Raw genomic sequence first — 21652 nt, 5'->3', positions numbered from 1 at the left:
TAAATATATTAGACATTGTGTTGAACGTCAACATGGTTAATTAAATAAATATATTAGCAATATTGACCCTTTGCAACTACGTCACTTAATCATTTAAAACGCCATGATGGACGTCAGAAGTGAGGATCGGGAGTATTGAACAAAGCAACTAAAATTGTTTTTCAAAGTTCTTTTTGTCAGTTTATTCATGGCTTCTACTCGTTCAAGACGAGCTAATTTGTCTGTGAACGTAACACACCTGGTTGGGGCTCATAGACAGTGGTATTTACAAAAGCTTGAAATAGCTAGCTTAGAAACCGGCCCGTACCTCCTCGCTCAAATTGCCGCCTTTGCCCGAATTTACAGTTATTTATATCATTGTGTCATAAACGGAGTTTCCCCAAAGCAGCATTAAAAACTTACAAAAGACAAGATGCTAACAGTTTTTTTCCATACATGCTAGGCTACATGACCTAATTTTCCATGGTTCCCGTCTTCTCCATAAAGAGATATTTGATGTTCTAATCATACTTATAAAGTATATGAACGTTAGTCTTACCTTGTAAAAAGTGTTCGCTGCAAATCCGTGATAACACCGAGGGCTGCCGGTCATTATGACTGACGGCTGCCATCCATCGCCAACGCATCTTTCCTCATTAAAAGTTACACAATAAAATTACAAGTTTAGTTTTCATCCTACTCTGCAGCACCCTGACATTTTGTATTATTTTTTTAACTACAAAATCAACTTAATAAATGCGACATTAGGCTAGCACGTGCGTTTTTTTTTTTTTTTTTACAGATTTAACAAGACAGCATGTTGTTTTGACGTCCGTCATGGCGGAGCGGGCAGTTTCGAAGAGAGTGACGTCACGTGCAAAGGGTCAATAAAGAGACCGCAATGGGCATGCGCCAACTGCCTGCTTCATTCGTATGTAAAACAGCGCCACCATAGACGAGGAACAGCACTACACTGCCTCACCCGGGGCTTACAAACAAAAAGGCACATTTTTATAAATTCAAGTAGACAAAGATGAACAGATGGATATAGAATTACATCTCATCTACCCTTTCCTTTAATATCATGTTGATTTTTAAATAAATACTTGAAGACAACCAATGTTCTACAGTTTATTTTAACAGATCTACAGTTTTGAGAAAAATGACATTGTGTAACATCATCTCAACAAACAAAAACTAACGGATAAACCCAATGACACACGAGGAAACCTGCTTATCAGCTGTTGAAAGGGAAAGATGCAATGACAAATAGAGGTCAACTCTCCATAATACATCCTGCTTTCAATTTAATTAATCTGTTTGATCTGGATTTTTAAAAAAAGTAGGGCTGGGCAATATGGATTCAAAATAAAATCAATATTTTTCATGCCAGATGTGATTTTAATCTATTTTTTTCTTGCTTTCTTTTCTAAAAAAGAAATTACAAATGTCAGGAAATATTTTTGAAATTAACTTTTAGTTCAACCATCTCTTCTGTGAGTTGTATGACTGAGTAACTAAAGCCAGGCTACACAAATTTTATTTAATTACAAGAATATGTTTATATTATCAAAATAAAAACAATTTTACATGAAGAACATCTTAAAATTAAGAGAAGTTGCTAACTAACAGTTAACTGTAACTACACAAGATGCTCAACATTCCTCATTTTAAAGTTATTTTCATTCTCCTATTATTACAATTATTCTGGCAATATTATGTCATTATTATCATTTTTTTCTGTCTTAAATTCTAGTAATTCTAGTAGTTAAATAAAGAAAATTGTAGCCCGGCCCTGACGTTCTGTTGTAGAGCTGACCTGAATTCAAGTTGTATAACAAGATGGCCGCCCCGGGCACGATGACGTCACACTGAACTATGGAAACGCAACACGTGAAAGAAAATTAAATCTATCGCCCGGCCCTAAAAGAAACCATCTCATTTAGGTAAAATGTGCCTTTTGTCTACCATAAGGCACCAAAAACCATTAGAAATCATTTGTTTTGAAAGCATATGTGCAGAATGTGCAATGACACATCAAAACTGTTACATGAACACAGCATGTGGTGTGCAGCTACTTCCAGTCCTCACACACTATTGCATATGGCGGTTATTTCTCGTACAGGTCGAGGGGGTAGTGCTCTTTGTACTGCTGGATGTGCCTGAACAGGGACTCTCTCTGCTTGGCCAGGGTGGGGTTCATTTCCTGGTAGACGTCGGTAAACAGCAGCTCTGGGTTGGGCTTCAGGCGCCTCTCCGCCCTCTCAAACGCCTCCATCACAGTCTTGCGTGACTGTTTCCTCCAGCTGCGCTCGTCGTCCTCGCTCCACCAGCCGCGCGCCGTCATGTAGTGCCTGAGCCGGGAGATGGGGTGGTCCTGCTTGTCCCAGTAGTTCACCTCGTCCACGGAGCGGTAGGCCGAGCTGTCGTCGCTGGTGCTGTGATGCCCGATTCTGAGGAAGGACCAGAAACATCCATCAGGCTTTTCATATTTTTACATTTGAGAGGGAAAGTAGTTCCTTCAAATAAACAACCTGAGAGGAGATTTTATCAAGAATTTGGTATTCAAATCCAACTGCACCGTGAACCTTTGTTACGCTTTAAATATAGAATTAGAATAAACTTTAACTATATTCAAACTGAATATAAATATAGACATGTTGCAATGTGACGCAAGACCCCGCAAAAAGCTGCTAGCCGACAATGGCTACCATTGGTTTTAGCTGTCAAGTTGTTAACATAATGCACTAAATCTTAAATGTACGCTTGATATATGAAACAAAAGGGGACGCAGTGCTTTGCTGCTAATTGTCAACACTACAGCAACTAGACTCCAAGGTCAGGAAAAAGTTTTAAGAAAAAAATATAGGGAGGGTGAGGGACGTAGGTCACTCATGCTAGCTTGACTATGACAAACCTAACACGTAGATATGCTGACGCGTAGATATTCGAGTTTGATTGCGCATTCACACCTCCACAAACGAACCAGACTTTCTAGACAAACAACCTAGAGATCGATTAATGTGGAATAAACAGGATTGGTGTGAGTGCACCCTAAGATACGTCTCTACTTCAAGCTTCTGGTATGGTTATTGGTACGTGTTGAATTTGCATCAATAGTCATTTGTGGTGTATATGCACCAAGTTAGGTTTCTTTGAGGAGAATTCAGAAATCAACCAGGCCCCAGCTGATCAACACAGACAATATGGTCCAAGACTACTGGAGACAAAATCTTAAAAGGTTGCTGCTGAATTAAATTGCTTTTATTTCACTAAATTTTTTCAAAGGACCAGATTTATATTTAGACCTGTTGAACTTGTGTTAAAACATAATAATCCTTTATTAGCAGTTCAGTGAAAGGCAAATGAACAGATGAGCAATAACAACTGCTAAGTGTTATCTCATCTAATGTCTTACAATAAAGAAAAGCAACACTTTTAAATTATTATTTTTTTCTAATTTGCTGGTGAATTGCACTGCTTGGGCCAGAATTAATGCAATGAAAATATTGTGAGTGATTATATTTTTATGAGGAAGAAGCTTAGAGACATTTTACTCCATTCACACTGTGGAGGCTTTGTCGGCTTAATCTAAGAGGTTTTAGTAGTAATTCGATTCCGGTCTGAAGTGGGAACACCTGAAACATTTGAGAGTGAAAGTATTTCCTTCAGACAACTTGTGGAAATGTCCCCTTCACAAGAATTTGTTAATCAAATCCAAAAGCACTGTCTGCTTCTGGTTGTCAGGAACGTCTGACAACTTCTGGTTGTTTAGATGTAAAATGATCTTTGGACAGGTGAAATCCCAACTTCATTAAACAGGTTAAATGTGCATTTTAATAACAATAAAGCTGCTATTGTGCTGAAAGAAATAACTGTTGTAACTTTCCTTTGCTGCACACGTCTTTTTTTTAATTCTTCCCCTCTCTCACTACTTGACTGTTAATGTTTTGATTCGGAAGTGAGGATGGAGTGCGTGGAAAAAAGATCAAACTGCGAACCTGTAAGTCATCGCCTCGATAAGGAAAGGCTGGTTTTCAGCCACAGCCCTGCGCCGCGCTTCCTTTGTGGCGTTGTAGACGGCGAACACGTCGTTTCCATCGACACGGATGGACAGCATGCCATAACCAGGCCCTCTAGCAGCTGGAGAAAAAGAAGAAATGATACATAATTTCTTTGATTAGTCAATTAATTCAATGATTAATCAAATTAATTGTGATTAATCGATTGATGAAATAATTGTCAACTAATTTATTAATCGTTAACTGGATTATAGAGACTAAAAAAAGGCCATTCACTGAAAGAACAACACATTCGGTGCAGTAATTAAGCCAAAAATGTATTAAAAAGTCTTAAATCAATTTTTATAAATAATTAATTGTCAGAATAATCAATAGATTAATGAATGATCAGAGGTGTTTAGAGTACGCAAACAAATTGCACACAAGTAAGAGTAGCAATACTTCAACATATTTTTACTCAAGTAAAAGTAAAAAGTAGTCATCCAAGAAATTACTCAAGAGTTATTTTGGTAAAAAGTCTACTCAAGTATCAATCATTTAATATTTAAAAATTAAATAATCATACGGACCAAAATTTAAAGTTAAGTGGACATTTTGATATTTTAATTTCATTCAGTGGTTAAAAATCCAGAAGTTTTACTCAAGAGTAGAGATACTTTATAATAAAATTACTCAAAGCACAGCATAGTAAAAATACTCCTATAAGTAAATTTTTTCCAAAAAGTTACTCAGGTAAATAGTTACTACCCAACTCTGTCTACGCCTAACTGATCAACCCATTTGGATTTTTAAAACCGTCTCACCGATGCCGTCGCCTCTGTACTGCTCGTTGGTCGGGGTGGAGATCGCATAGCCATTGTTGCGACAGAAGAAGATCAGCGGACACTCGAGGGTCGCTGAGAAGTTGAAGCCGGCGTGTGCGTCCCCTTCGCTGGCCGCTCCCTCCCCGAAGTAACAGATCACCGCCCGGTTCATGTTCTCCCTCTTCAGCGCGTACGCAGCTCCCGCCGCTGAGAAAAACAGGAACATTCAGCGTCAACATTCACATATCAGAGGTTAAATCAGGGTTCATACACTTTTCCCATGGTACAATTTCAGCACTTTTCAAGCATTTAAACGGGAGTTTTCAAACTTTCCCCAGCACTACATATTATATGGTATCATTTATGACTGTTCTTGATGTTTTATGATATTAATCTACATTACAAAACAGAGACGAACTGATATAAAACAAAATGTAGTTTTTAAATGTCTCTCATACATCCTACAAGCCTAACTGATCTGAGAATAAAACGCTAATTTGACATAAAAATCCTCCAATTTTAGTAATGTTGTATAACGTATAAAATATGAGACAACATATATTTCAATTACACAGATCAATAAGTAATTAGGAGTAATAACTATTTTTAACATTGAAACAACCCAAACAAATCTTGTTGAGGTAAATTAGATGTTCAAATTAAATGTTTAAACACAAAATACAAAGAAGGCTACAAGAAAAATCTAAAAAAAAATTATGTTATTGCAAAGTTTTCTGGCATTCAGCAAATAGAAATAATTTAGGTAATTATTAATGACCTAAAAGAAAAAAAGTTTAATCTGATTTAACTTTAAGCAGTGAGGAAAAAAAAAGGTTTTTTATTAGGTGTATGAAAACATCAAGTTTCAACTATATGTGATGTTTTCAAAATTTAGGCTTTTAATCCAACGTTAGATTGAACTTTATTACAAAACTGTGTAGTTTGAATATCGAACATTTTTAAAGGACTTTATATAGAATTCAATTCTTTCCAAACATTTTGTTAAGGTAAATAACCTTCCTGCTCAAATTAAACAACTAAAACATAAATACAGTATCTTCACAAACCTTTGAAATCATAGAAAGTTACAAAAAAAATATCTAAAAATGTTTGATGTTTCCAGCATTTAACAGATAGAAATAATTTTAGGAATTTTAACTGGGACTTGATTATTTAAGTGAGAAAAAAAAGTTTCTTTTATTAGGTGTGTGCAATAATGTTTTCCAAATTTAGGCTTTTAATGAAACATTAGCTTCCACTTTATTACCAGACTGCGCAGTTTGAATATCAAACATTTTCAAGGACCTTTTTCCATAAATCAAGCACTTTCCATGTCTTGAAAAACCCTGACTGGAGCATTTTGAAGGATTTCAGGCGAACCCTGTTAGTTACAAGTGGCTGTGCGGCCTCACCCTGAGGAATCTGCGTGGCCAGAGGAGACGAGATGGTGACGAAGTGCAGATCTTTGCAGCCGTAGTGGACAGGCATCTGGCGGCCCTTCCCAAGGTCGTCGGCGTTGGCGTAGCACTGAGCCATGAACAGATCCAGGGGGAAACCGCGGTACATCAGCACTCCTGAGGAGCCACAGGGGAATATTCATATATGAAAACCACAAACGGTAACGGTCATCATACAGCTAACGGAACCGAAATACAGAATCAAGGTGGCGAATAACTCAACTGGAAGGAAAATGTTTGACATATATTGGCATTTATTTTAGTTGCAGGACTGGATGAAAATGTTTTAATCGAGTTAATAGCAGGGTCTGTAATTTATGACATTTTAATCAAAAACTATACATCTAAAAAAACCATTTTTGTTGCTAAATCATTTTATGATTTCAACAACAAAGATATTTATTGTTTTTTAATCTGTTTTTTAGGTTATTCAACCATCAGATTGGAGCAAAAAATGCTTTTATATCATTCAGCTTTCCAGAGTTTCAAGAACCCTGATCGTTCGTGGAACTGAAATAAGACAAAACTAACTTAAAAGTAACTTTTCAGCAAACTATAGAAGATTAATTTAAGTCAATAATTCCTTAATATTTATGAAAAATTACTAATTCCACTGGAAGATTATTTCACTTATTGTCTTATATAACATGTGAAATAATTTGCCAGTGGATTTTTACCATTTTATAAATCAAGCTTCAACAATTATTGACTTAAAACAAGCGCCTGTATCTTGCTGTAATGTTCTTGTAGGTTAATTTGGTTTTATTTCAAGTGTAATAAGACATTTGGTTTAGAAACTAGATCAATAATACTTGATAACATTTATTTTGCAGTGTATATGCAAAAAAGATACTCAAGTAAAATGAAACCAGAATTAAACCTGTTAAATTTTATTCCATTTTTATTTTCTGTTGATCTACCACAAAAAAGAAAATCAATAAAATACACTGGAGTTAGTGAAAAAGCCCTAGGGGTGTAAATACTTTTGAAGCAATGCATGAAATGCAAAACAATCCTCAGGCAATACTTTGAATAGAAACAATGACATTTACAGGGTTAAAGGTCGTAAAGTATAATAAGAACAGCTTTTTTCGTACCAGCTTCTCTGTATTGACCAAAAACCAAATCATTAGACTCGAGAGCTGCAGCGCTGCCGATGTGCGTCCCCTCCTCTCCGTAGTTGGTCATGTAGAAGGAGATTCGACCCTGAAAACAAACAATCGCATCTTACATCAAATTGCACCTGTTGTCCGGTTAAACATTGAAGTAAAAACCGGACCTGTCTCTGAGACTCGTAGAGAATCCGGTCCATCGTGTTCAGCAGCGTCATTTTCTGGTAGAAGTTTAGAACCGTCTCTTTGGAGAGCTGAACGGGAAACAAACAGCAGAGCTCCTAATGTGAACTTTAACAACGACACATACAGGTAGAGTGGATTTACCTGGGGGTCCTCAGAGGGGTTGATTATGTTGCCCTGCCTGTCCATCACCCGGTACACGGGAATCCCAGAAATAACATTGGGCTGAATGAATTCAAGACGGTCCACAAACTCTGCTGAGGCGCCAGGAAACTGGGGCTTTTCCAGAGACGAGTCAAAGGGCTGCTGCTGTTGCTGTACAGCCTGGAGGAGGAAAAATTCATCCTTTTATTCTCAAAAAGCCTCCAGTATGTGAGTAACTACAGATCTGACTAGATTACTTTGTAATTCTTGATACAAAACAGTAGAACTAGGGATGCAAGAGATCTATTAATGAGTTAATCTAAAGTCGACTAATTGATAAGCAGCCATTTTCTTAAAAACCTGAGTTTTTTCTTCTATTTCCATAACAGGAAGAGCAATTTTTTCAGAATATTCTGAATTAAAAATATATACTTTAAATTTTAACATTATTTTGCATCAGCTGTTGAAAAACACTGACTGAATAAACTGAATTTTTTGGTTTTCTCACATTATTAAACTTAGAAAACATAACACAACAGAAACCTCTTAGATTTTTGAATAGAAAAATAAAGATGAAAAGAAAAAATATCTTAAGCACTTCTTTCCCAATGTACAGAGATATTTATACGGAAGTACCGTTTGTGTTTACTCTTGAAGAAATTAACACTAAGCTTTATGTTATCACATCCTCAACTTCATAGCAAATCAGTAATTTTTTAATAAAAAGCTGACATTGCTCCATTAAAGTGATAAATTAAGCTTCTCCGGTGTGTATATTTCAAAACAGAACCGCATAAAGTGCATTTTCCATCCCAAACCGGACTCCGTTTGGACCGTTGCCCTTTCCCGTTCTTAGATATCTCCGCGATCTTTGTTTCTGTTTCAACCTGTCCAACAACGGCTCCGTTTATGGATGACCAGTGGCGCCCTCTGCTGGAAGGCGGCCAAACTACAACACTAAAAGAAGATCTAAGCGGACGTTATTAGTTAATCTATTGGAATTAATTTAGATTTAATAAGCAATTCATTGTCAATAAATCGTAACTCGATTAATTGTTTTCATGTTAACAAAAAAGGAAAGAAAAACTGCATGGATATTTGCCTATTTAGAAGCCAAAGACTTGGTGCAGCACAAAGGGAGTGTCTGACTAACGGACCGTGAAGTCTATATTTGCATTGGAGCAAATGAAGACACAGCGTCCACCAGCTGGGTGTCCTCAAGACAAAATAAGTGGTGAGATTTTAACTTCTATTGTCTGGTTAAAAAAAATAATAAAAAAAGTGATATTTCTGGTTCCTGCTTGAATGAAAATCTTAAAATGTATTAATTAGTCTGTTTTAAAGCACGTTAAAGCAGTTAGTCACCATAGACTCATAAAACCAGCTCTGAGAAGATCATGTTCACCTCTAGGTGGCACCACAGGTTAACTAAAACAACAACACTTTGATTAAGTTGTTTCTTTCCCAAATCTAAAGACTAAATCCTTGTCCTGTTTGCCCACCTCATGCAGATTTATCATCGGATACCTGAACTTGTCTAATATGGACACTAAACAAAATACAATAAACTGTAATATTTCAGCTCAATCTGACACTTCAGTTAATAAGATTTAATCCATAAGTGTAAAATAACTTTACATAGATTTCTACATATTAAAGGGGTGGCATTATGTATTTCCAAAGGAACACAGTGCCATCTTAGAGTACAATCAAGTAACTATGTTACCTTCAAGTGGCCTAGAAAATTATGGACAAGACAGTATTTAACACATTCTACAGGAACGATAAACCACAAAACGTTAGGGCTATTTAAGCTGACTGATCAGAGTGTTTTGTCCAAGTATATTCAAGGAAAGTTGAGTGGAAGAAAAAAGTGTGGTGGAAAAAGGTAAAAAGCCGGTAAAAATGCCAAATGAGGCATTAAGCCACTCCTGAAACGGAGACGTCAAAAAAGTCTTACGTAGCCTAAGAGCAACAAGGACTAAATCGGTGGTTCTGAGTTCTGGTTATCAGAGTCTACAGTCCAGCATGTTCAACTAGTTTCCATACTGCCACACACCTGACGAACGGTCAGCAGCACTACAGTGGAGGAGGTAAAACATATTCGTCCTGGTATCTGTATGACTTTACTATTGCAGTTACTTATTTACACTGATTAGTATTTAATGTGCAAATAGATACATTTTTAATTAACCATCTCAGTTGCACATTCCTTTGGAACAAAGCACATATGTTGAATTTTTGCCCATACAGTACAGTACCTTTATTCTTTATTTATACACTTCATTTGTTTACTGCTGAAAGTACGTCCTTCAACATTTACAACAAAGCTTATTGGTACCCGTATGTAGCCTGCCATGTAGGTGTTCTAAAATAGCTGGTGCCCTGGTTGGTTTGAGTCCTCACACCCCTTTGTTTGACCAATAGAAAGGAAGCTAGCCAAAAGTTTAGCCGGCCGCTAACTAGCTATATAGCTGGGTTTCAGGGTCCGAACGAATGGAAATAACGCAAAAACATCGAATTTATAATGAAGTCGTATTATTCCATTAGGGTGTTATGTCTTTTGCTTTATTTGTCGCCTGCATTAGTCTCAGAGATGCTAACATAAGTATGTTGTTTATAAACTATCGCGAGAATTCGATGACGCATATAACGCGTTCATGTACATTTTGGCACCAAGGCAGCCAAATAAAACGCTCGCCATGACCCTCTTTTTGCTAAGCGACTTTAATGCGCAATCACTCCACCGAGTTAGGCCAAAATGAGGCATCCTCTGGAGACCTTTGTGGGTTACATACAACTAAACCCATCTTTAAATCTGTATTTCAGTTTGATGTGACGCCGTTTAAACTCACAGTAACTATGAAGGACCGACGCTGCTGCAGCAGCCTCGGCGTCTTCAGTGCAGCCGTTTGCCGAACAGCATGACGACATAACCCAGATATTCTGCTCATACCGCTAACAGCCGCCATCTGAATTCTTCAGCCGCTTGGTAGAAATCCCAGAAACAGTACTGCTACACGGTTACAGTAACGAGTTTGACTTCAACAGGATAAAGTGGAAAAACTCTCAGACCTCCACTGCTCCCAATCACTCTTTCTCTTTCGCTATTTACGGTTGGGTGACGCCACACTGCCACCTTTAGGCCAGATAGTGACACTGATCGGGCTCGCCTCTTAAAAAGCAGAATACAATCGACAGCTGTTCAGTAATTCTAGAAACAACTTTTTAAAACAGAATTTCTGAGACTTATCTCAAAATTTCTCAAGTGTCTTCTAGCAAATTGTCCCCTTTTCCAAAAAATGATTTTTGTTTTAGAAATTATAGATAATTTCTGAAATTAACCGAACAATTTCTGAGTTTATTCTAGAAAAAGGAAGATTTTTTTTTTAAATACAGAAATTTCTTCTTTTTTTCTTTGTAGAAATTTTTATAAAAGGAAAAAAAACAAAACAATTTCAAGTTTTTTCTAGACAGTTTATCTCCATTTCTAGATGTGTTTGGGGTTTTTTGGCCAAGATGCACTTTTTCTTGCTGGGTTTCAGATGACGTAGCATCGACGTCACCCAATGCAGATGGAGGGCAAGAAGTAAATGGAGCCTGTTTACTTCTGTAAATCCAGCATCAAAATGCCTAAAGTCTGAGTCTAAGGTTGTTTCAACCGTTCTAATAGAGAGAAAGATCAACGTTATTTTCGTCTTTCGCAGATAGTTGGTCAGAAGGGAGTTCATTTTAAAAAACTTACATAAAAATGAGGAGAAATGTGAATCAATCTATGGCTAAAAACAGGAGATGTGGAAACTAACGCCAGAGTTTCCAACGCCCACCTTCTAACAGGTAACGATCGCATCGTTTAAATTGTATTTTCAGATATTAAGGTAAGATATATTATGTTTACGCCCTAGCGTGGTAGTCCCCAGAGTGCTAATGTTGTTAGCAGCTAGCTCAGTGCCGAGTCCCGGACAGAAAAAAATTATGTTTATTCAGTTGGACTTTTATGCTTAAAAAAAAAGGTAAATAAATTAAAAATAACCTACCCAGCTATACAGTCACAGTGAGCTGTGACTGTTCCCCCACATGGTTCCTGTCTGGCTACGGACTATATTCGTGTGACACAGAACATCCGGGTTTCTGCAGATCACTGAATGGTTGACCTACATTGGACCTGAATCCAGCAACAACTCAACATTAACGTACAACTCCAGCATGAATTTGGCTTTACAGAAGCTAACTAAATTATTTACCGGGAGATCCAAGCTCATATAAATAACATGGGTAATATCTAGTTTGTTGTTAGCAATAGCATTGTTATCATAGACTAATTACTTAAAATAGTACAACTCACCCGGCAGAAACAGCCATGTAATGTTTCTTTTGATCCTAAATGGTTGACCCAACTTGAAACAAAATAATTTTATGCTCCAGGTTTCATCTGGCTCGTCATATAATATGAAGTCTGCAGCTCCAGATAGTGAGTTATGTGGATCTCCTCGACACCAGGTAGTAAATCCTCAAGGTTATAATAGAAGTCTTTCTTATAAGGTCCATAAGATCTGTTCCGTTATCGTACTCGCTGTGATCCATTTTGCTCTGTTTTGAACCAGAAAAATCCATTTCAGGGTCACAAAGCGGGAACTCTTTTCTTTTGTTAGCTACTTTGAACTGCAACATCATGTGTCAGAAATGAACTCTAAAAGGCTCAGTTTCACATGCTATGTTATATTACTTATATTTGTCATTAACAGTGAATCAGGGGAGAGCGCGAACGCAGTCCCCCACTACCAGAAATTATGCAGTCGAGATTCCCACATTTGGGGAATTCGCAGGGGTCAGCACAACCGGAGTGCAATGGCTGAGCCTCACCCTGGGTGAACCACCTTCATGATCATGGTATCTCCCCTGCCAGGTAAGTATGAGTTGCTCGTCTCTCACGCCGGGATGTCTTTCGCAGACATACCCACATGACTCACGGTGCCACAACACGTTGTTAGCTTTAAAGCAAATACAGAGCTGGGTGGCTAGTGCTCCACTAGCTAAAACATTCTGGGGTAACTGGGCTATAGAAACCAGGAAAAATTTAGATTTAATGTTCAAAATAAGGTTTGATTACCCATAATGCAGCGCTGTTAGCTAAGAAACAACTGACATATTTTCACTGTTTAAACATCTTCCAACGCCTCAAAAACCAGACATAAGGAGTCAAATAAACGTTACCGTGTTACTAACAACTACTTTATAAACAGAACACCAACATTTTATTAGTTTTTCTTTTACTTACAGTTCAACCACTTCCTTTCTTTACGACGAGCTGCTGCCACCTGCTGTTCTTAAGGAGAAACTGCATTAGTGGGGATGAAGAAACTGATTCAATGCAAAGGTACACAATAACTGACTGTTTCCCTAAATGTGTTTCTTGTCAACAGGAGACAAAATCAGTCACAAAATAAGTATGTATGCTATTCTTCCTACTGATTTAGACTAATATGCCTTTCAAGTATTCACTGCCTTATACTGAGTTACAAAAACATCTAAAATTTGAGGTACGGATTATTTAAACTGCAAACTATTTAATATAATAGATGCTAATTCAAAAGTGTTCCTCGTCTTTCTACTATCAATATGACTACATAAAAAAATGGTGTGGGAGACTGAGGAAAAGTTCACTGAAACTCTGGTGATTTACAAAACGTCTGAAGCATCAAATCTGATTTATTTTGAACGGCGACAAGGCAGTTCAAAAATCAAGATTTTTCCTTTCTGAGAGACATTGTTCTGATACCGGATGATGAAAAATGTTAAGTGTCTTACAAATGAACAACTTGGACTGAGGATATAGACATTTCTTGTACATATGTGAAAAATGCAGTCTTAAAACCTTTAAATATGTGAAACTAATAGATATTTGAGGTTTTTGGGTGGAAATTTACTGCTCTGTGGACACATTATTTTTCTTTGACCTAAAATGGCCCTAATAATCTCTGTAGGCCAGACTACAGTAGCTCCATTAAATTACACACATTTATGTGTGTGCTTTATTGGGACACAAACACTCTTTGCATGAAATCAGTCAGAAAAAAGGTTAATCAAAAAAAAATTTTTTGGCTGCATCGCACAAATCTGTAGCTTATTGACCATCTGTAGTAATCCTGGCCATTGTGATTCAAGATAGAGAATCGTATCTAAGCTCCCCCCATACTGTCAGCAACCTTGTCACCATGGCAACCCAGAACTTTCCGGAATGGCCTATGGCAGGCGCAAAATTCCCTTAGTCATCAAATTCAGAGATGCTGATTGGCCAAATGTTTAGAATTCTTCCCTAGCAACCACAGACAATTGGATATTTCAATTCAAATTCAAGAATACTTTATTTATACCAAAGGGAAATTAAACACGATGTGTTATTGTAGTGATGGCTGTTGACAAGAAAGATCTTCAGCTTCTACGAAAGCCTGTAAGAGAAAAGTCACTGTTGATTGAGAGTCATTTGGTGGAAATGTTGTGCTAATAATTCAGGCCCACACTTTTTCTTAAGGTTTATTCTTGATAATTCCTTGTAGCTGGAAACACCCTGGATTTCTTCTGGAACCAATCATGAGAAAAGTTGAAATCATTACTGCAGTGCTTTTCTTAAACTCACTCTCACGGTAAGGTTGCTATTTATATAAACAGTTGAGCCACTCACCTGGAAGGAGGGCTGACATCATGTTCCTGCAGGTAGATTCTCCCGGGCCGAACCACCTGCCTGATCATGATGTACCCCCCTGCCAGGTAAGTTAAAATCGCTTGGGAGTCTCAGGGATGTCTTTCACACTCACACCCAACTGACTCATGGTGTTTCACAAGGTCAACCAGAGCCTGGAGGCTGTGGTTCTACACCAGTTTCTGCAGACCAGAAGAACTGGGTTGTAAAGAGCAGGAAAATGTTAGATATTTGCGTTAAAAACAGTCTGGTTACCCACAATTCAATGCTGCACTATCACAGCTGCAGTTAATGAACAACTCTCACATTTCCACTTTGTTTTAAACTTCTTGTAAAACCCCAACAACCAACGACAGACATGTACATCACTGAATAGTTGTTAATAACATGTACAGACATGTTATTAACAACTATTCTATAAAAGAGAGAAAACATAAAAAACATGTTTATTGGAGTAAAGTCCAATCACTTCCTGTTTCTTTTTTGTGTTACATAATAAGCTGTCCTACTGCTGCCTCCTGCTGTTCATTACAAAAAAATGCATGTCTGTGGCAGAGCAGCACAAACAGGATACTACCACGAATTGGAGCCATAGAGAAAAAAGAGTGAATTTTCACCAAAAGACTCAAAAAATTTTCTAAAAAAAATGTGTGAGCTCAAAACGTCAAAAGTATGTTAGAAAAAATAAACTATAAAAACTAATTGATCTGAGGAATTTAAGAAAAAAAAGGAAATTTATGCGATTGAAAACTGAAAAATGTGCTACACAATACTAAAAATGGAGCATTTTAAACTGGAAGGAGAAGAGAGCAAGATTTTAACTAACCATCGTTTTATTATTTCTGATGTTCAGGACCGGGAACCAGTGACTCCGGTGCGCGGCCTCCAGTACAGAGACGCCTCCACCATTTGGCGCAACGTGAGCCATCCCGTCCTTCCAAACAGACTCCAGGATGTCATGGATGGTGGCTCATGGGATCCTGCCGGTCAGAGCCGTTATGCACTCCCTCAGCATGTCTGCAACGTCCATCTGCCCCCGACCCGGTTGTGGCGCGCCGGAGTCGGTGAGGCACCTGGTGTGGGAGTGCAGCGCTGCTGTGGACCTGTGGGCGAAGGCCGGCTCCTTGCAATTCCCACACCTGCCAGCAAGGGAGGTCCACCATGCACAGCTAGTGCTGTAAGGGGTGAGCCACCAGACAATCCCGAAAAAGGACTTTGCTGAGATGTGGCTCACCCTAGTGTTGAGGAAAAATGATTATTTTTAGTGCTTAATACAGTTAATCTTACGGCATGTGTAAAAGGTATAGTCAACACTCTTAGTTTGAACAGAATTTCTTTAGTTTGAACAGGTTTGTGTTAAGCATTCAAAATTAAGCCAGATGGGCAAGCACCCACAGCACAGGAGGCCATAAAATTAGCATTTTCCTGCAGGGCAATAAATTGAGCTTGGGAAAGAGAGACTTTAGATTTCACAGGTATCTGTGAAATTTTATCTCAGGTTGTTCTGTACCCAGAATGACCGTAGAATCACAGGGGGTCAGGGCGCAGCGGTTCGCCCTTTTGTTTTACCAGAGACCAGCTGGCCCTTTGATCTTTGCCGTAAATTAGGGGGAGTTCCTAAGTTTCTCTGAGTGCCTAAGGGAGTTTCCAGTTGGTCAACTAGAGGAACGCCTTGGGTGCATATATTAAACAGAAGAAACACGCCTATAGTATAAGACTTCGTGTCAGCACTAAAAATTCAGAGAGCGGCCACTATTTTTGCTTTTTTGCATCGGCTCTCTCCAAAGACGCGTCTTTGTTTTGTTTTGTTTTTTGTCTGTCTTTGTCTTTGTCTATGTTTGTCTGTATAAGGTAAAGAATGCATATCTCTGTTCCTCTGCAGCTTTGTTGATTGATTCATGCGTTGTGTTGTGTGGGATTAAACTCTGTGATCTGTGACGTCAACGCGCAGCGTTGTTGTTTCACTCTCGCTGCACGCCGCCCGCTGAGAGAACCCGGAAGATTGAGGAAGAGAGAGCCAAACGTTTTGTCCAAAGTTAATTTTAAATTATTCTTCCTTAATACTAGCCACCATCAAAGACGCCATTTGGACCTCCAGAAACTTGCTGGTGAGCAGGCGCAGGCAGATGCCCCCCGTGGCTGTGATCCAGATGGCGGCAGCGAAAAGAGCAACATCAGGAGATGCAGGTGGCGAGCCAAGGACACAGCCACCAAGAAGAATCGCCTGCGCCTCCGTGGACGAAGGAGCCGGCGCTCCACGAACAGAGGACCCAGCAGCGGCAGCCTGGCTCTCCGGGTGAGGCAGGAGGGAAGGAGCTTTGGGGCGGGGATCCCCTCTGAGCACCAAGCGCTGCTTGGAAGCGTTTGGTGCCAGTGGTTCCTTTGCCGTAATAAACAATAAGGGAGACGATGGCCAACTCTGTCTGACTCCTGCTTTTATTGTAAAAGGGGGAATTAAATTTCCGTTTTCCACTACATTACAACATTCATTATATAAAAGCTTTATCCACTTTTTGAACACATTTCCAAAATGGAGCTGGCATAATATTTCTTCTAGAAACTTAACACTATCGAAGGCTTTCTCTAAATCTATTCCTAAGACAGACAGAAGGAGTTTTCTGTCTCGAATCAGAGCTAAACTATCTGACATTCTGCATCCTGGAATCCACAGGTTTGTTCTTTATCTATAAAGTTCAGAATAACTGACTGTAAACGGAAAAATAGAGTTTTTAACATCAAATCCTAATAAGGTTAAAGGTCAGTTTGAGGACCTTTCTTATATAATAATATCATATCTTGGTTCATGGCACCGGGCAGCGTGCCTTCATTAAAGGCTTCTGTATAAACCTGAAGTAGAGGAACTTTAAGAAGTTCCCAAAAAGCAAAATAATATTCCTTTGGCAAGCCGTCTAGGCCTGGAGCTTTAGTTATCAAATTAATTGTCATTTCTCGATCTAAACTCTCTCTCTCAATTTGTGTTAATTTACTAGTCAATTTAGATAAAAACCCAAACATCCCTTTCTCTTGATTCTGCTGGTTGCCATAAAGTTTCTAATAAAAACCATAAATTTCTAAGATGATATGCTGATGTTAAGGAAGAATAATTTATAAATTAACTTTGGAAAAAAAAGTTTGGCTCTCTCTTCCTCTGGATCCCAGGTCCTCTCAGCGGGCGACGTGCGGCCACAAGGAAAACAACAATGCGTGTTGACGTCACAGAATTACAGAGTTTAATCCCATACAAAGCAACGTATGAATTAACAACAAAAACGCAGAGGAACAGAGATATACATTCATTACCTGAGACAGGAACAAATAGAGAAAGAAAAGACAAAGAAAAGGCAAAGACGCGTCTTTGGAGAGAGCTGATGCAAAAAAGCAAAATAGTGGCAGCTTTCTGAATTGTTACTCCTGTGCACGAACTCTTATACTGAACGTGTGTCTTTCCTTTTTAATATATTCAATTAAGGCGTACCTCTGGTTGACCAACTGGAAGCTACCTTGGACACTCAGAAAAACTTAGAACTCCCCCTAATTTACGCCAAAGATCAAAGGCCATTTGCTCTCTGGTTCGACAAAAGAGCAAACAGCTGCGTCCTGGCCTTCTGGATTCTACAGTCATTTTGGGTAAACAAAAACATAAGATAAGATTTCACAGATACCTGTGGAATCCAGAGTCTCTCCCGTTATCTCTCCTTACATAAATTCTCAGGACAAACTTAAATCCAGTAATTTGGTTCAAGGAAAGGTTAAGTATACAAGTTAACACAATCATTTTCCAAAACCCCATTTAGCATAAATCCTGAGCAATTTTCTAATACTAAACAAAACATTTTCATTCAAACAATTTCCATTTGATTCTGATATTGTCACAGATAGTACAATTTTCAAATACATTCATCATTTACTAGATTAGTAGTTCTAAAATTAGATAATACAATCTTCGTTAAAAACATGCTATTAGTACTTAGAAAAATGTCTTAGAAATTAAATGTTAGTTGTTTCAACATTCTATGTTGTATTCAGTTTTACACCATCCCAGATGTTGGTTCTGGAAGACTTTTGATCTTCTGTGAACCAAACAGACTTCTCTCCTCCAGGCTCAAGTGATAGTGCCCTCCAGCAGATGCTAATTTTATGGCCTCCTGTCCTCTGATAACACAGCAGGAGCCTCATTGAGAGATCCCCTTTGATCTGCATTTGGTTCCTGTACTTTGAATACTTACCCATCAATAGTTTAGTTTTAAATCCTTAACACAAACCTGTTCAAAATTAAGAAATTTGTTCAAAATAAGAATGTTCAATATACCTTTTACACATGCTGTAAGATTAACTGTATTAAGCACTAAAAATAATCATTTTTTCTCAACACTGAATATCATGTAATTCTTTCCCTTCAGCACTAACTAATGTATTTTCCAGTGGTTTAGTTTGAAAGAGCTTCCTAATCAAGTATCACTACACTAAAGTAAACAGTTTTAAGGATAAGATTATGTCTTTAATATCATGTATAAATTAATTCTGACAGTATCACATAATTTATCATTTGACATCAGTACCAGGGGAGAGCGCGAACGCAGTCCCCCACTACCATAAATTGTGCAGTTGAGATTCTCCCATGTGGAGAATTCACAGAGGTCAGATCGCCGCAGTGCAATGGCTGATCCTCACCCTGGGTGATCCACCTACAGGATCATGGAGTCACCCCTGCCAGGTAAGTATGCCGTTCATTTCTCTGGCTGACGATTAGCAACTTCACACATCTGGTTCTGACTCACGGTGGGAAATTAAATATTCGCTGAGTCACTTTAGGATTTAACTAAACACAATCAGAAACTCAGAAATAAAACATTTATACAAAAACTCAAAATAGGAAACTTAGAAACACTCATAAATTTTGAAATTAATCCCAGAAGTTTTCTAGTGTTTGAGTTCATCCATTTTTCTCTCTGTGCTCCACCAGGTCCGTTTACCAGTTTCAGGACCCGACCAGAACCCCTCGGTGTAAATTACCTTGAGAAATAATGAGATTTGGTTATATATAAAAACAGGCTTTAATGCCGAAAGATTGTCAAACGTTACAAGCCAAACATGCTAGAAATGGATCAGATACAGAGTTACATTCACCGTCCAGCGCCGGGCCACTGAGCACCTTATGGACGGAACCAGGTGAGCCAAAGATTGTAGAGTTTAGCTTTTATTCTTGTCTGAAATCTGTTCCCTCCCTAAAGTCCAGTCTAATCAGGTTCAGTCTGTTTACATGTGACTGCCAGCAGTCACACATGAACATGGTTAAGTAAGCTGCAGCGTGTGCGTGTAAGCAGATAAAAGAGGCTAGAAGAGACAGAGGAAAAGAGAGAATCCATAAGACTAGTAAAAAACTTCAGAGATTGTTAGTTTGTGTTCTTAAGAAATGAAAGTCAGCTTTTCAAAATAAAACACTGTCTAGAAAAACAAACAAGAAAAAACGGAAAGTTTAAGATTATTCTATAGATCAAGAAAATATTCCAGTGGAAAATTAGTTTTTCTAGCCAATTTTCAACTTTCATCTTCAGGATTTGTCTAGAAAAAACCTCAGAAATATTAGAGATTAATCTCAGAAACATGACGGGTATTTCAAGGAAATTTTATACGTTCCAAACTAATTTCAGGAATTTTCTAGAGAAAACTTGGAAATTTCCATCTCGATATTTGAGATTAATTTCCCCCTTTGCTCTTTGATATGTTGCAGCTAGCATAGTCTGACATGAATGCTAAGCTAGTTAGCATAGCCACAAATGGCCGTGGATAAACGGTTTCACTGTAACTGTAAGATGTTTTTCTGTTATCAAATTTAGCAGGACAAACATGAATGATTGACAGCGTTAAGCCCCGCCTCCTGGCTCTGATTGGTTGTTTATACTGGAAGCACTGGGAGTAGGCGGAGCAGCTGGATTATTTCAGATTATGTCTCATATTTACAGTGGCGTATTACAGCAAATAAAGGTTGAAATAATCAAAATAGGAGTAGTTAATTTCCACTCAGATTTCAAGATTAATCTCAAATCTTTGAGAAAAACTGAAATTTTTGACTTTTAAACAAAGAAATTTATCATTGACATTAATATCAGGGGAGAGCGCGAACGCAGTCCCCCACTACCATAAATTGTGCAGCTGAGATTCTCCCATGTGGAGAATTCACAGAGGTCAGATCGCCGCAGTGCAATGGCTGATCCTCACCCTGGGCGATCCACCTACAGGATCATGGAGTCGCCCCTGCCAGGTAAGTATGCTGTTCATTCCTCTGGCTGGCGATTAGCAACTTCACACATCTGGTTCTGACTCACGGTGGGAAATTAAATATTCGCTGAGTCACTTTAGGATTTAACTAAACACAATCAGAAACTCAGAGAAATAAAACATTTATACAAAAACTCAAAATAGGAAACTTAGAAAAACTCAGAAATTTTGAAATTAATCCCAGAAGCTTTCTAGTGTTTGAATTCATTCATTTTTCTCTCTGTGCTCCACCAGGTCCGTTTACCAGTTTCAGGACCCGACCAGAACCCCTCGGTGTAAATTACCTTGAGAAATAATGAGATTTGGTTATATATAAAAACAGGCTTTAATGCCTTGAGATTAATTTCCCCCTTTGCTCTCTGCTACGTTGCAGCTAGCATAGCCTGACATGAATGCTAAGCTAGTTAGCATAGCCACAAATGGCCGTGGATAAACGGTTTCACTGTAACTCTAAGTTGTTTCTCTGTTAGCAAATTTAGCAGGACAAACATGCGTGATTGACAGCGTTAAGCCCCGCCTCCTGGCTCTGATTGGTTGTTTATACTGGAAGCAGGCAGAGCAGCTGGATTATTTCAGATTATGTCTCATATTTACAGTGGTGTATTACAGCAAATAAAGGTTGAAATAATCAAAATAGGAGTAGTTAATTTCCACTCAGATTTCAAGATTAATCTCAAATCTTTGAGAAAAACTGAAATTTTTGACTTTTAAACAAAGAAATTTATAATTTGACATTAATACCAGGGGAGAGCGCGAACGCAGTCCCCCACTACCATAAATTGTGCAGTTGAGATTCTCCCATGTGGAGAATTCACAGAGGTCAGATCGCCGCAGTGCAATGGCTGATCCTCACCCTGGGTGATCCACCTACAGGATCATGGAGTCGCCCCTGCCAGGTAAGTATGCTGTTCATTCCTCTGGCTGGCGATTAGCAACTTCACACATCTGGTTCTGACTCACGGTGGGAAATTAA

The 21652-nt window shown here is 38.4% G+C and overlaps 1 protein-coding gene and 4 non-coding genes across 5 annotated transcripts; all 5 read right to left on the bottom strand.

The window, feature by feature from the left end:
- Positions 1–1097: 1097 nt before the first annotated feature.
- On the bottom strand, positions 1098–10829 carry LOC116716574 (2-oxoisovalerate dehydrogenase subunit alpha, mitochondrial-like). The gene is made up of 8 exons (XM_032557414.1): positions 10556–10829; positions 7701–7880; positions 7541–7627; positions 7359–7467; positions 6217–6378; positions 4805–5011; positions 3981–4122; positions 1098–2432 (listed from the first exon to the last, which is right to left on the bottom strand). Exons 1-8 carry the CDS (start codon positions 10670–10672, stop codon positions 2090–2092), a joined length of 1347 nt encoding a protein of 448 aa, XP_032413305.1. The 5' UTR covers positions 10673–10829; the 3' UTR covers positions 1098–2089.
- Positions 10830–12450: 1621 nt separating this feature from the next.
- Positions 12451–12614, bottom strand: LOC116716575 (U1 spliceosomal RNA). The gene has a single exon (XR_004338543.1). It is a non-coding gene; the product is annotated as a U1 spliceosomal RNA (small nuclear RNA).
- Positions 12615–18959: 6345 nt separating this feature from the next.
- LOC116716579 (U1 spliceosomal RNA) lies at positions 18960–19122 on the bottom strand. The gene has a single exon (XR_004338546.1). It is a non-coding gene; the product is annotated as a U1 spliceosomal RNA (small nuclear RNA).
- Positions 19123–20507: 1385 nt separating this feature from the next.
- On the bottom strand, positions 20508–20670 carry LOC116716581 (U1 spliceosomal RNA). Its single transcript, XR_004338548.1, has one exon. It is a non-coding gene; the product is annotated as a U1 spliceosomal RNA (small nuclear RNA).
- A 750-nt stretch (positions 20671–21420) lies between these two features.
- LOC116716577 (U1 spliceosomal RNA) lies at positions 21421–21583 on the bottom strand. The gene has a single exon (XR_004338544.1). It is a non-coding gene; the product is annotated as a U1 spliceosomal RNA (small nuclear RNA).
- Positions 21584–21652: the final 69 nt, after the last annotated feature.

This window comes from Xiphophorus hellerii, unplaced genomic scaffold (assembly GCF_003331165.1).
Source record: "Xiphophorus hellerii strain 12219 unplaced genomic scaffold, Xiphophorus_hellerii-4.1 PGA_scaffold_71__1_contigs__length_207192, whole genome shotgun sequence".
NCBI lineage: Eukaryota > Metazoa > Chordata > Actinopteri > Cyprinodontiformes > Poeciliidae > Xiphophorus > Xiphophorus hellerii.
Note: the sequence above shows the minus strand (reverse complement) of the source record. Positions and strands in the feature narration are given on the sequence as shown.

What these genes read in the sequence shown, in the direction of transcription:
- LOC116716574 (XM_032557414.1), bottom strand. Translation starts at nt 10,672, where the DNA reads ATGGCGGCTGTTAGCGGTATGAGCAGAATATCTGGGTTATGTCGTCAT. An exon ending in GTCGGTCCTTCATAGTTACT is followed by an intron (nt 7,881 to 10,555) that starts GTGAGTTTAAAC and finishes TTCCTCCTCCAG; the next exon opens with GCTGTACAGCAACAGCAGCA. An exon ending in ATCGAGGCGATGACTTACAG is followed by an intron (nt 2,433 to 3,980) that starts GTTCGCAGTTTG and finishes GTCCTTCCTCAG; the next exon opens with AATCGGGCATCACAGCACCA.